At 44.8% G+C, this 15,008-nt stretch overlaps 1 protein-coding gene across 2 annotated transcripts in view; it reads left to right on the top strand.

Annotated features, from left to right (window-relative positions):
• Positions 1–15,008, top strand: part of LOC118776004 (CAP-Gly domain-containing linker protein 1-like) — a 54,515-nt gene that overhangs the window by 4,062 nt on the left and 35,445 nt on the right. For both annotated transcript variants that reach the window (XM_036526018.1, XM_036526019.1), the window contains exons 2-3: positions 11,988–12,251; positions 13,461–14,008. In XM_036526018.1, coding sequence (XP_036381911.1) covers positions 12,164–12,251; positions 13,461–14,008 — 636 coding nt within the window. In that variant the 5' untranslated portion in view covers positions 11,988–12,163. The remainder of the gene's footprint in view (positions 1–11,987; positions 12,252–13,460; positions 14,009–15,008) is intronic.

The following is a 15,008-nucleotide window of genomic DNA, read 5'->3' on the forward strand; positions in this document are numbered from 1 at the left end:
TGGGAATTCATAGGGATTCACTCTATGGGCGGAGTGTGTTAGGAGCAGAGCTTGCTGAAACAGGTCACAACAAGACCAGAGCTGAATATGTCCATGTCTGGAGTTTATGGGCAGACTCTTTGGGGTTCACAGGCACTCCAGACAGTTTTAAATGCAGTGCTGTGCATTTTATTCATATCTGTTGACCACAGTATCTCGCATATATTCATACATTTGTTATTGAGCTGTTCCCTTTGTTACTGGTCAGTTATTCTAAGGTCACTGATTTTAGGTTATATGCTGTAATGCGCACCATGGTTTTCAAAGTCTGTGAGCCTGGAGTTATCTGTAGAAAGGATTGCTGGGATACAGCTTCAGCCACCCTGAGAGTTTAGCTGTGCTGTGCATGGGGGCTGGGCATTTCAGGGTTGGTTAAAGACATGGTATTCGATTGCTTTTTCAGATCCCATGCTTTTTCTTCTGCTTTGAAAGGGAGAGTGTTCCTGTAGGCAGGGTGAGAGCGGTGAACATTCAAAGGTACACAGAAACCTTTCCCCAGCAGACCCCTCATGGAGATGTAAAAATCGAATGACCGAAATAAGGCAGGGATGCCTCTCATATATATAGTTGAGTGCACTCCTGGCAAAAATGGAAACCGACATTAGGGTTGCTTTCTGTATGCCTTTTAAGTTTGAAATTATATAAAAACATAATTGCATGTGGCAATCCAGACTTATTGTCAGAAAAGTGGAAATGCCTAACAGTACGACACGGTTAGCAGGATTTAGGGGAAACTGAAATGGTAGGCTGTTTGTCGCTCCCTCAGTGTGTGGCTTTTCTGACTAAACGTCCTCACAGGGAAGTCCATGGCTGCTTTAAAATCTAACTTCCTGTTTTCACTAGTGCAGTCCAGTTGGTCTGAAGTTAATTAATGGCAGATAAACCTCAAACGCACCAAGTACAGACAGCGTAAATCCCTTTCCAAATTGTGAACATGCTTCTGGCTGACACTGGTTGCTTTTTTATTCACCAGCTGAAACACTTCCCAGGCCATGTGGCTCACTCCCTCTAATATCAACAGGTTCGTCTGAGAGAGAAATGAGCTGTGAATGTGTTTAATGCTTTGGGGGATGAAGCAACAAAGCAGAAGTTCAAGTTTTCCCTCAGTGGAGTTCTGAGGGTAAAGGCAGGGTGTGACTAAGAGGGCGGGTGAATCTGCTGCTGCCTTCCCCACCTCTGTCTCTGAGCTCAGCGGTGTGAGCCGCCGGAAAGCCGAAGCGCAGCATTCTCTGCAAAGAGATGCGTGGGCACGCACTGTATCCGATGCCTAAATCGCAGCCAACGAGGATCACGAGGATCTCATTGCATACATGCAGTGCTCGATGAGCCCAATATCCCCTGGGGCAGCTTTGGTTGGTGCACTGGCTTCATCCCACCATGCAGCATGCAGATTAATGCAACAGAGCAGAAAATATGTAAATGGGAACAAATTACGCGAGAACGAGTTGGCCATCCACAGTAATGAATGTGGCTGGGATTTGGCATGTATTTGTAGTAAAGAACCAAAGGTCGTCCTGTGGACCCAGACGTGTGCCCCATGTTAACCCTTTGACAAATATGAATGATTTAATGCTGGTGAATTGTTTCTTTTGTGTTACAAATTTGTTTTGCCTTTACTGGGTATTTTTGTCAGAGGTGTTGAGTTCAGATCAGAATAACCCTTGTGCTGATACACCACCTTCAGAGGTGAGGGATGAGCTGCTGTAGAGTTTGACATGATTAAGTTGCACTGTCTTCAGTTTAAAGCTGTGTCCTGTGGCCTGTGTTGGTAAATTAGCTGAACTTGGTGCATCTGTAAAAGGATAGAGATTCATAGGCGTAATTTTTTTTGAGGGTGTAGTCCCACTGAAGCCACACCTCATGGTTTCAAAGGGAGAGGAGGAGCAGAGAGAGATTCCTCTGCTCTTAATGTCATCATGTTAACCACTTATTGCCAGGACCCCTCAGACTGGCCAGCTCAAGGGAAAGCCAGTTATCTGAATGCCACCTAATACCTGAGAAGATAATCTGATCTCCTCAGTTGGCACAGTGACTGAAGGGCGAGGCTCTTTGGCTCCAGAAACCAAACTGTAAATCATAATCCACATCCTCACACATAGGAATGTTATAATACCAGATGCAGAGCTTTTCTGTGCAAACATGCTACGAACTGTACAGAACTGCTGGTTTGACCTTTAAAATGAGAAAATTGTTATAATGGTGGTTCCTCTCGCATTGCTGAGATCCTTTATAAAATGAATACTTTCCCTGAGGCTGGGACAGATAGGACAGAATGTTACAGACGGCAGCAATCTGTTATTTTGGTGTGCAGTTCCTATAACACTGAATGCAAGCAAGGCAGCTTAATCAGTCCAGTGGAAAAAGCAGGCTTGTCTCTTTAGCCAGACTTAACGCTTTCCTTGGTGCCTCACAAGCTTTCTTTTACGTGTCCTCTGACAAAGCAACACTGCAAGAACAGCCGTGTTGTAGAAGAGGATTTCTCAACAAGGTTGAAAATCACTTTAATATATTTTCGATAAACTCAGTTGTGGGTTGTCTTGTAAGATTATGCATGCACATGGCATGCGCCACAGCATATACGTCCATGTTTCAATTATTAATTGGCGAGCAATAAGTACCACCTGAATCCCAGATAGTCCTATTAGGGAAAGCCCCGCCCAAACCTGGTCCCTATAGCCCCATACTCCCTCATCACTCATCAACACTACACCCAAGACCTTCTGCTTTGCCCATTAAACCCTGCCTAATAGGTTACTCCTAGGCCCCTCGGCCACTGAGGTGAAGGCTGGTATTGATTATCAATAGTACGCAGGGTCCCAAGGGTGAGCTACAGATGCAGTCTGTAGGGCGTGTTGCCAAACACTTGGAACTGTACATTTTTTTTACTGCGTTGCATTCTCAGAGGGATGTACAATGGGAGCGTGTGTTCTCAGCTGGGCCGTGCATGGTGGAGACAGACATGTGCGGCCCATGCAGCCCCACACCAGCTACAGTGGAATTCACATCTCCCTCTGGTGCTGGAATTGGAGGCCATGGAAATGGTGGGGCCCTGTCTCGCTTGCTTGCTTTCTTGCTTGCTTGCTGCAGAGGAGTGGGCCAATAGTCGGGAGGTGAAAACAGCGTTTCCACACCTAGGTGCTGTATGAAATTTATGCCACACGCAGACAGCAGAGGCTGCCTCCTGGAGGTGGTATGTTTCCTCCCCCCGTGGCCCCCCTGGGTCTACGGCCCAAGACTGAGCTTCCCCTCCCTCCCCTGTCTTGGGGCCGCCCTGTTCTTGTCGACAGCGCAGTGGAATGCCGCAAAACATTCCACCCATGAGTCACCTTGGTGTAGGAGGAAATTACCGCTCGGATGTCTGTGTGTGTGTCTAAGTTTAAAGACGCTTACAATCTGGTGGTGTCATTGGCTGTACCTTTCTTGGTGTTGAAAGTGGCTGTATCCATTTCTCTCTCCTCTATTCTTACAGTTTGTTCCCTGATTGGCTGGTCTCCCAGGCATAGAGGACTGTGTGCCCCATTTGTGGGAGCCAAGAAGCGAATGCCCATGAGCTGAGGGGACAGCGGTGTTTGGCTACCAGCCAGGCAACAGATTAGTAGAAGTCAGAGCAGTAGTGCTGGATTACTGCTGTTGTTTCTGGTGGTAATGAGAAAGGCATGCTAACAGACCATAACAGTCCACGCAGCCAGAGACTAATGCAAATATCAAATATAGTGTATTCGGCATAGGACCTGAAGTGTGCATCCTGGGAGTTTATTTTAGGTTTATTTGTGGTGGATAATAATAATATGGATGATAATATCACACAGTCCATTGGCACCAACAGTCCTAATAATTGGCACCAATGGATTAAATAGTTCTGTTCAGTCTTGTCCTTGATGGGGAAGAGAAGCAGAGCTGTTGTCTAAAGCTTAAGGGCCAGATTTCTTTATTCAGGTTGTTAATATGACTGGAATTTGTTGCATGTGTTTTTAGGCTCCTACAGACAGACAGTGGAACCTCTCTGAGAATGGATTTTTATTGTGAAGTTGTATTAACAATGTATTTAATGATTCATTTTGTGAAGGTCCTGATTCAACTGATCAATCTGCAGTGGTTGAAAAGTGTCCTTTCTCCAGTTTTTGTGGCCCAAGAGGGTACAGGAAAGCAGTGAAGGAACTCTTCTTGAGTTTAGACAGCCAAGCCCTGAGTGGCTCACACACATATAGCAGTAGAAGTCATAAGAGGTGGCTATTATTACCATCTGCCCTCCCACAGGTGCTTATTACAGAAACAGTTTTTAATACCTTAAATGCACCTTGAGTTTGACTAGATACTGTGTTTTTCAGTTGCTCCAGAGAGCACAGTGGACTTTTTGCATATACCATCTCCCATTTTCACTGCTTTTATGAGCAGCCCTAATCCCCTGTACCCCCATGAGGTTGGCATTGAGAAGCTCCTACCCTGGGTTGAGTTTAATCAGATGACCATATTAAACCAAAACGTGCTTGAACAATGTAGCTATTCATGCACTTATTCTCCCTCATTTTCTTTTCTCTTCTCTCCCACCTGTTGCCCTTCCAGATATTGGAAGTCTGCGGTGCTTTGAACCTTTGTCTTCCTGCATCCATGGCACTGTTTTCTTGGGGTCAGGCTCCTCAGTGTGTCTGGCTTTTTTTGGGTCGACCCCAACAGCCTCATCCAATTGTGAGCCCTGTCCATGGGCTGACCCTCTTCAGCCATTGGGGTCTGCCGTGTCAGGTTTCTTTTTGAAAGGCAGGGGCTCCCAGGCTTGCCAGCTGTTCACTATTCAGCTGGCTGCCTTTGAGCTCCCGAAGAGGGCTCTCAAGTTAAAAAAAAAAAAAAAAAAGATTACCAGCACTGCATCAAAAAAACGGAGAAGCTTAATCTGAGCATAAACGAAGCATACATCAAAGCTGTTAAAAGCACTGACCAGTAAACGGAATGGAATTCAGCTATTTTTTTGCCTTGAAGATTGAGAGGAAATGAGACTTTGTTGTAAGAAGAGGAACAACAATACTGAGGGAGGACAACAGGAGCACTTTGAATTAGGCAGATTGCAGCCATTCAGTGACCACATTTTTAACAGGAGAGCTTCCCCTTTAGGGTCAGTCAGTGTTCAAGCTTGAAATAATTAAAAACCAAAATGCAATGAAATAAACCTTCTCTAAAAAACAGTGGAAAGGCCTCTCTTGGACCAGCACTGGGAAACCAATCAGAATGTGTAAAATTCTAGTTTTGTTGGTTGCATAATGGGACCTTCTAGGACATGGCATACAGAGAACCAGCTTTTCTGCCCTGGGGATAGCTGATAGGGAAATGGGAACATGGTATACCACAGATGCCACTGAAATCCTGTAGTTGATTTTTTTCCTGTAATCATCTGAAAAGCAGTTATAATGCAGGCAACAGATGGAAGCCATTTTTTTTTTTTATTGGATTCGCACTATAACCAAAGTCCCCAGGTTACGGGTGTTAGTTATTAGCTATTGTGTGAAGTCTTGATTTTAAGACGCGTGTTTTTGGAGTCACTGTTAACATTTATGTCTTGTCTTGAGTGGTGGGTTCCCAGCTCTGTCTTGTGTGCTGTTGCGAAGGTCGGTCAGAGAATGTAAATTTGCATCAGGGGTCTTTGTGCAGCAACCTCACTGACCCAGGGGCAGCAGGTCACATGACCAGCAAAGCCTGGAGAATCCTGCTAATCATTTTCAGCCATAGCACCTGGGGTAAAGGCAGAGTGCTTTTCTGAAAACTGGGTCACTGTAGCTCACCGAGCCCTTCGTTCTGGGTTTTAAAACGCCCCTTTGGCCCACGGGCAGATTGCCGCTTTAGCTGCGTCCCTGTTATTTTTGTTAACTCAGCTGTGAATGCACCAGAAGCATGGACCGCATGTCTCATTGTCTCCAAGCGGTGAGGCCCATTCACATTCCTCTGGAGCTCTCCACTGGCGTGAAACTTGTACCGCTTGGTGACTGGTGTCTAGTCAGATTTGTCATCTGAGTCAATTTTTTTGTCTCAGTTCCAACCGTACCAGAATCCTTGTAAATCCATCTAAAGTGCAGTCCAAAACACCTCCATGAAGCTGATGACTTCTCATGACCAAAGGGTGCTTTGGCACTGTTCTTTTGTTTGCTGAAGTGCTGTGGAATTGCTGTGGCAGCAGTCAGCCATGTTTGACCACCAGTGGTGAGGTGCAATGTGCACAGGTGTGAAGGTATGAGGGTGTGCTGATATACCCAGCATGTCTTTAGGCCTCTCCCTGTCTCTGTCATGGATATTTTAATGTGAATGTGATCACTTTACACTAAGCATCATAGGTCAGCTCTGTTTGTTCTCCAAAAAACCATCCCTGGACATAATATTGGCATTCTTGCTAAAGCTGGCAGAGACCAGATTGGTAGTCTTGATGTGATCGAACTAAGAAACCCCCCAATCAGGTTGTTTTTACTTCCACAATTGATCATACATGGAAGGAAATGTGCAGTGATAATGATGTAAATACCCAGAACCAAGGGCTCCACATAAACAAACCTGTAACATAAAAAATAATTTCATATAATATAGTGATGAACTTATAATGAATTCTTTAGTCTTTCACCTCTAATAGAGCATTTTACCTAAGAGTAGTCTGTCTGCTTTGTAACAGTAGCTGAGTTATTTTGCATTTGAAATGCATTCTGCAGTCTACCCTCAAGGTTATTCAGTTGATCTCCAGTATTGTAGAGGCTGAGCATATCTGCAGTTCATAATTAGTTTCATCTTCCACGTTTGAAACAAACATTTGAAGTGTAGCATAATGAGGAAAATTAAAGAGCATGTCTTGAAGTTGACCACTGTGACTGTTTGCAGTCTCAAAGTCTAACTAGGCATGAGATGCTACATTCAGCTCACAAAATATGTGTCAAAAAATGGATTTCATGATACAAAATTATCAAGAAACAATATTCTCCTGAGAAATGATGCCAATAGAAAAACAAAAATGTAACATGATTTAATAAGCCTTCTTTTTCTTTCCTTTGTTCATATATCAAACCCCTACCTGTACCAATATTCATGATATACATTTTTGACTGACATATTGCAGTTATAGAATGGAGCTGGGAAAACTTGGCAGTCTCATCTAATTTATACAAAGAATAGTACCTAGCCTGTTGCAATACTGATGCTATAGTAATGGTCTTAACATTATCTGAGTGGTGTTGTTGGGTTTTTTAGCTAGCTAGCGAGTGATCGAGTTACCTGGCTTTTGAGACACTTTTTTTTTTAGTTCATTTCATGTTAATGTACCACAGTAGAGTTAAATTGGTGGGTTACTTCTACTTTCATGTTTGGTAGCTTAACTCTTAATGGTGTTGAGTGGATCCGTTATGACATTAGTGCTTGTCAGTGAGCAATATTATTGAAAGAATATACAAAAATTCCATTTATCATGTTATGTAATATTATCACGACTGGAACATAACTGTCATGTTGTGAACAACAACACACATTTCTGCAGTTGTTACAGTCTATAGTGAGGAGCCTTTCACTGCATGGTAAATGCAGAGAAAGGCTTGCTGGTACCAGGCAAGATGTCACTTTCGCATTTATAGCTCTATGGCCAGCCCACTCTGGAAGAGACCAATGTTTGCCTTGATATCTATATACACATAGAAACATTGTGTTGGTGGTTCTTTTAGCGTGGTCTTCTTTGTATCTGGTCATGATCTCTTCAGCTGGTACATTTGTGCAAATTTGATAAACTTATGAAGGAATTTTGACACCTGTATTTCCTGGAAATGGAGCGCCGTTTATTTGAGACAACACTTTTAAAATAATTATGCAAATTTGGACTGCTTTGATATGTTGATAGAATTTATATGATGATTACTTCTCAGTTCAGTGTTACTGTTTCAAGAAGAAACAAAGCATATCTTCTATTACTTGCTGCATCTGTGTTAATAGTTTGGGACAGTGATCTGTCATCTCAGCATCTTCACAGTGAAACTGGATTTATTTTGTGTTTGCCATTTCAATGAGGATACATCTTAAGTAACTCAGTTAAGTTAATACTCCCTTGAATGGAAGATTTCATATTGAATAATATGAAATATGGTATATGGAGGCACAGTAATTCATGCAGACAAACAAGAATCAATGTGGATAACAAGCGTTTTGACTTTTGAACTTTTAATTTGCCTGTTGAAAGCAGTGGAGTGATTTATATGGGGTTTATATTTTTACATTTTTCAGGAAAATATCTTTCCCTTGGAAAATGTCTTGCTACCGAAGCAGTGTGGAATTAGTTGGCTGTGGTATTTCCCCTGTTTTAACAAGCTCTTCAAATTGACAAGCTTGTACTGCAGTGAGAACAGCAGCCATACAGTTTGATTCAAGGCCAGTAAAGACCAGTGCACTATGACATTGGAAAAAAGGTGGCTATACGATCACAACGCTGCTTCGTTTAACATATGAGATGATACACGGTAACACATCTCTTACACAGGTTTCCTGCTGAGGCTATTATAGCAAGAAATTACATGGAAGGTTTTTAACAAGAACTGGTTATTAACAGTCAGATTAGAATCAACATGATAAAGCGAGCAATTAGTAGTTTAGGTACAGGCTGCTCCTCTGTGCCCTCCTAATAATCAGGTTAATTTGTCCACTTCTAAATCAAAATTATTGTCCCACTTTGAGACAAAGGAAATGACTGGTACATCAGTATGTCTAGCCCATGTGTCTTGTACAGCAACGAGACTAGGATGTAGAGCAAATGACTACCATATCACTATGTCTAGCCCATGTATAGTGTGCAGTAACAGCACTATGAAGTAAGGGAAATGACTAGTGCACCTGTATTTGTAGGCGTAATACAGTAAATACACCATGACTTTTGGAGCTCACAGTCAGCAGGGCCCTAAGATCTTGACTGGTGAGATTACGGATTTGCATTGGTAGCCATTTAAAGCCTCTTCCTCTGTCAGCACTGCTGCTTCCATATGACAAATTTGATTAATAAATACGCTTGTGTTGATGATGCGCTTAAAAACGAGTCCTGTCATGGCAAAACGAAGTTAATCGGTGAGAGTTAAGACGGTGTGGAAAGGACCGGGTTCCTCTTCCGTCGGGCTGCTGAGGGGACCCCCACTTGGCTCCTCTAATCAGATGGAGAAGACGGAGCTGGTGAACCATAATCCCGGGCTTCCGCTGCCTAATCTTTCACCTTGAGGCTGCAGGCCGCGGTGCTGCACGCTACACAGGCTGCAGGGAGGCTGAAGCCTCTGTGCTGAGGTCTGGTGGAGCTTGCACGGTTTCAGCCATCCCCCAGGAGCTTGTTAATAAGATCTGCGGTGTTGCGTATGCGAGGGGATGGGGGGGAAGGGGCTTCTGTAGGGCAGCCCGATGGAACGAAAGGGATGCAGTCTTAAATGGAGCAGCAAGCGTAGGCAATGTGATCTCTCATGGTTACAGTAAATATTGACAACTAATCCCCCCCTCTCTGAATAACTAGATCATAGTGGTTCAGAGTCACAGGTTGTTTTTGGTTTTTTGCATTCACCTCCTCCAATATTAGAAAGCAAGGAAAATTCACCCGCTTTGACTTCAACTGAATTAGGTCACTTCCAAATGTTTGTTATAAATATCCTGGCGTGGACAGGCTGATTGGGTCTATACTGGGTGTATACTGAGAAAACGCAAATAAGCGCTGATATTCATGATTGGTCATTAAGCTCACTAATAAATTGTACTGACATGCTGCCGAGTTGCATAGATCTTAAGACACCAGACTCTTGGCCAGAGGGTTGTAAGTTCAAACCTTTGTACTTTTACTCGATAACAATGTCTGGCATATGATATTTCTGTGAGAATAGTCTTAATGTTTTAAATGCAAGTTATGTCATAATCGGAAACCATAATGAAAATGGTGGACGACATACAAGCATATAAATCAAATGACTGATGGTATGAGAGGGGTCTCCCCGTCAGCGTGTGACTCAGTATTTTTAGAGGACTATGTCAGTCAGTCCAGACGGACGGGAAGCAGTGTTTACCATAATAGAGTCCCTGTTAGGCAGACGTTACAGGATTTAGAGCTGTCTTATACATGGACAAACAAAGCTGTTGTTGGAGAGAGAAGGATCAAATTTACAGATTGGATTGAACAGACAGGCGATGATTGCATGGGTTTGAGTGTACTTTTGTAAAAGACTACAAATCAGTTGAATTGGTGCATCCATTGATAATTTATTCAGCTGTGATGAAATGCATTTTGTAATTGTGCGTGTTTTTGGCAGTGTTTTCTTCATTTTTCAGTTTTATCATTTCAGATTCAGAATATTTCCTTGCTTTGAAATGCAGTTAGGTTTTTGACTTTTGTAGGTAAATGGAGTGGTAGTGTGATTTGGTGGCCCGAGCTTGAGGGAAATAGACTTAGCAGTTGGTGTAGTGGTCAGAGCAGCATTGGAGTGGCGGTCAGAGTAACAGTGGAGTAGTGTTCAGGGCAGTGTTGTTAGAGGTCAGAGTAGTAGTGGTCGAGTGGTCAGGGCAGTATTGCATTAGTGGAATAGTGGTGCTGTAGCTGAGTGCAGGCCTCTAGGGCAGTTGTTTGTTGGTCAGAGTATTAGTGTGGTGTAGTGATCAGAGCAGGTGTGTGGACTAGTGACTTAATGGTTTGGACAACTGCTGTGTTGTGGGTCAGAAATGACCAATAAGGTTTTGCCACAGAGCTCCAGCTGTATAATTGGGCTGCAGAATATATGGTTGTAAAATGGCTCTGTGCCTCAGGTCCCAGCAAATGAATACATGAAACAAAAGTCCCCCTGCGAACAGGCAGGAATCCAGTACCCATTACCCCGTCTGCTCCCAGTGGGCCGGTGTTAATATTCTCCTCATGCTCCTCTGCCAGACGGCCACATGCGGGGCCTTCCTCCCTTCTCCCCCTCCTGTCCTGAATGGCAGGGTGTGCCCATGCCTTTGTGAAACAATTCAATCTCTGAAGCGCCGCGTCAGATCTGCTCCACGCCTGCCGAAACTGCTGGAGCACCGCATCCATGCCGACCACGCGACTGCGTTGGGATATTAACTGGACTGCGGAAAAACCTGGAAATCATTCGCCTTTTGTTGTACCTCGTTGCACGCGGTAGAGACACGGGCGGCTTTCCCACTTTCTCTGGAAGTGCAGTGCGTTTGAGGTACTGTGAGGGACTAATTTTATCCACTATGTGTAGGAAAAGTGTGGCAAAGGGAATGGCAGCCCCATCTGGCTGGACTGCAGTTAGGCTTGCAGTCTGCCTAATTGCAGACTTGCAGTATGCTGTACTTTTTTCTGTCCATGAGTAAAATGTAATGAATTTGATGATTTAATTACTTTTCCATCGTTAATTAAACAACAATTCGTTGTCATTTAATATTACAGAGTTGCAAAAACAGCATCTCTTCAAACTGTGCAGACCTGTAAGGATAAATGCTGTAATGGCGGAGAGGGTAAGATGGCAGAAACACAGAGAACGGTCAGAACACAGCTTCCTTCTCCAATGACAGGCACAGTTGGCCCTGTGCGTAATGCAATCCCCTGCCCCAGGTCCGAGGAACAGTGGAAGAACACTTTGCTGTGTCCTTTCCAACATTACTCTTTATTGCACTTAACTGATAGGGCTGTCATGATGGATCTTTGACAGCCCTGTCTCCAGTTCTTCTCAAAGGGAGTGGCAATGTCACCACATCAGATTTTGTGTGTGTGTGTGTGTGTGCGTGTGTCTATTCATGTATGTGTATGTCTGCATGTCTGGTCATTTGTGGATTGTGTGTTTTTTTTACAGAGGGGAGCATGTGCATTAGTGATCCTATTAAGAACACAGTCAGACACAGGGCCCCATTGTCAGCTTGCCTAGCCCTCTGTCATCCTTTTTTCTCTTGTTTTATGGCTGCATGCTTCATTCACTCTTCTCTTCTCTCTCTCCCAACAGGGGTTTTCTTTGAGGTGTACCCTTTGTTTTTTTTTTTTCTTTTTTCTTTTTTTTTGTTGTTGTTGTTGCCCAAGCGGTGCAGCACAGTGAAGAGGAGCTAAGTCGATGGTTGGGAAAGGCTAGCACCCACTGACAGACAGAAGGCCAGTGGATTCCACAGCACAAGCAACACAACCATGAGCACAGCCAAGCCCAGCGGGCTCAAAGCGCCCAGCAAGATTGGCAGGCCAGCGGGGGTGGCCACGAAGACCTCCCCTTCTGCTGGTAAGAGTCAGCTCCTGACTCCTGACCTCTGCTTTTGCGTATGTGTTTGTGTGTGCACCTGTGTTGCGTTTCAGTCAGTTAAGCTTGCCCTGCTGCTGTCTGTACTGTTTTATGTGGCCATGTAACTGCAAATCTCTTGAATGTAAAAACAGTTAAACAAAAGAAAACCTTGCTGCATCATTATAACTACCATCGGCTGCTGGAGGATGGAATATGGTGAACAGGAAGAATTAACTGAAATGACTAATTTCATTAAGTGTCTCTCTGCAGAGAATTAACACCCAAAGACGCATGGGACTCCAGGTCCAAGCTAGGGAATACCCCATGCACTTAACAGAGTCCATATGTAGGACACTGTCAAGACCAACATGACCTAGGAATAGATTCATTTATTTCACATTATTGCTTGATAAATTAAAATGTTATGATTTAATTAAGTTTGGCTTTGTCTGGTTTTGGTATCCTTTACACATGGGACATTTAGGCCCAAGTATTTATGAATTTTCATTTCCTTCAGCCACAGACTCATATTCCTTTTTTGCTCTCTTGCAATGCATCTCTCCTGACAATACAAAAGAGATTATGGCGTTTTAAAGTATTTAAAAAGCTGTTAATAATTAAAATGATGGCTCCATTGGGCCACAATTAAAACTGTTTTGTGTTTACCATGCTGTTCATGTAAGCAGTTGCTAACTGGCTCTAAGCATTACTGCAGCGAGAGGATCCCTGTGCTAATTGATTTTTTGGAAGTCCACCCAAGCTTTCGTCTGTGGATTATTGTCCCTACAGCACACAATGCCGCGATTGACAAAAAAGTTGAATTCATTGATCTTGTCGCACACAACCACGGTGCATGGGTGTGTGCATATGGACACCAGTCTGTCAAGCTGGACGGATTCACAGTGCAGATGATCGGCCTGTAGTGGCTGTCACAATATTCACTGTGTCAGTCAGTGATGGTGCACCCCTCTGTAGTGATTTCCCCAGCTCTGAGGATGAGAATGCTTTTCCTCACTGAGTTGTAGCTCCTCAGATTGGCTATCATGTATTCTGTAAGCATGAAGGTCTTTAAAACCAGGTTGTTGCCTTGAAAGCCATGATCTGTGCAAGTCAGGTTAAACGTACATTACTAGTAGTGGCTCTTGCAAGTGTGTTCTAAAACTTTAAGAGATGGCTTGTGTTTGATGCTTTGCAACTTTGCCTCCGCAGCTGCAGGTAAGACGGCCCCGGCTGACAAACCGTCCCCGAGTGCCAGTGCGCCGGAGGCTCAGGATGCAGTGGAGAACTTCAAGGTGGGCGAGCGGGTGTGGGTGAACGGGAACAAGCCGGGCTACGTGCAGTTCCTGGGAGAGACGCAGTTCGCCCCAGGCCAGTGGGCAGGCATCGTGCTGGACGAGCCCATCGGCAAGAATGACGGCTCGGTGGCCGGGGTGCGCTACTTCCAGTGCGAGCCACTGAAGGGCATCTTCACCCGGCCATCCAAGCTGTCCCGCACAGAGGGCGAGGCCAACGGCACACAGACAGCGCCCCCCTCCCGGGCAGCCTCGCCCACCCCGTCCACCACCTCCACCAGTGTGGCCGTCACCACCCCTGCTCCCACGCCGGCTGCAGCATCGGCCGCCACCGCTAAGAAAACCTCACCTGCCACCCCAGCGTCAAACCTGGTGCGCACCGGCAGCGAGTCGGTCTCCAATCTGTCTGAGACGGGCTCCATCAAGAAGGGTGAGCGAGAGCTGAAGATGGGCGACCGCGTGCTGGTAAGAATCCTCAGTCCACCCACTCCATGCTCAAGGCAGCTTGTCTCCAGTGCTTTCCTGCTCAGCAATGTGACAAGCAGTACCTGAGACACAAAGGAAACATTAAGACCCACAGGATTATTTCAGGACAATGCAGAGCTGTAGAAAGTTGATTCATTATTGTTTGTGCATAAATGCCTGAAAAACCATAACTGAATTTTGCATTTATTTTGCCTGTGGATAACTTGCCCAAGGGCCTCATGTATGTTAAATGTCAGCATTATCTAAGGAATTCAGCACAAAGAGTTAAGTGAATGCTGCGGGTCATGTTGGCAGCTGCCTTTGGTACAGAATCAGACACAGCTTTCTGACTCTTTTATATTGTCTGTGAGGATCAGTGCATAACCAGTAAGTAACAAAAAAAAATATATAAAAGATTTGAAAATCTTAATGTTTTTAAGTGTCTGCTTTGAGATCAGTTCATTTAGTGTCACTGTCCTTCACTACTAAGGCTGTTCCTCAAGTAAACATTAAACAGTAGGATCATGTAATAACAGACGCTGGGGTCAGGTGCTTCCCGTTGTGACGGTGCTGGGCCCTCTCCCAGCACCTGTCCCAAATTGCCCCTGCATTCGCACCATCCCAGTTTAGCGAGCGCCGTGGTCCTGCCTCTCAGACCAGCTCGTATTTACGGAGCTGTCGCCAGAGTCACGCTGCTGCCCCTCGCTGTGGTAATCTCTCAGGAATGCTGCCCCCCCCCTTCCGGTTCCCTATGGCCTCAGTGCCCACGCTTTTCCCTGCTGGTGCAGCACACAGGCCAAATGGTTTCTTTTTCACTCAGGCCCCTGGGTCCAAGTCCCCCATACAAACTTCTTCCTTCCTGAATCTCCCAGCCCCCTCAGTCTGAGGCCTTCCTTCCCTGTGTGGGTTCTGACAGCAGCACATCCTGTCAAACAGCTGAAATAGTCATAGTCAGACTGCCAGCTCTCTGCCTGAAATAGACCTGTAGGTACAGACAGTG

This window comes from Megalops cyprinoides, chromosome 4, assembly GCF_013368585.1.
Source record: "Megalops cyprinoides isolate fMegCyp1 chromosome 4, fMegCyp1.pri, whole genome shotgun sequence".
Lineage (NCBI taxonomy): Eukaryota > Metazoa > Chordata > Actinopteri > Elopiformes > Megalopidae > Megalops > Megalops cyprinoides.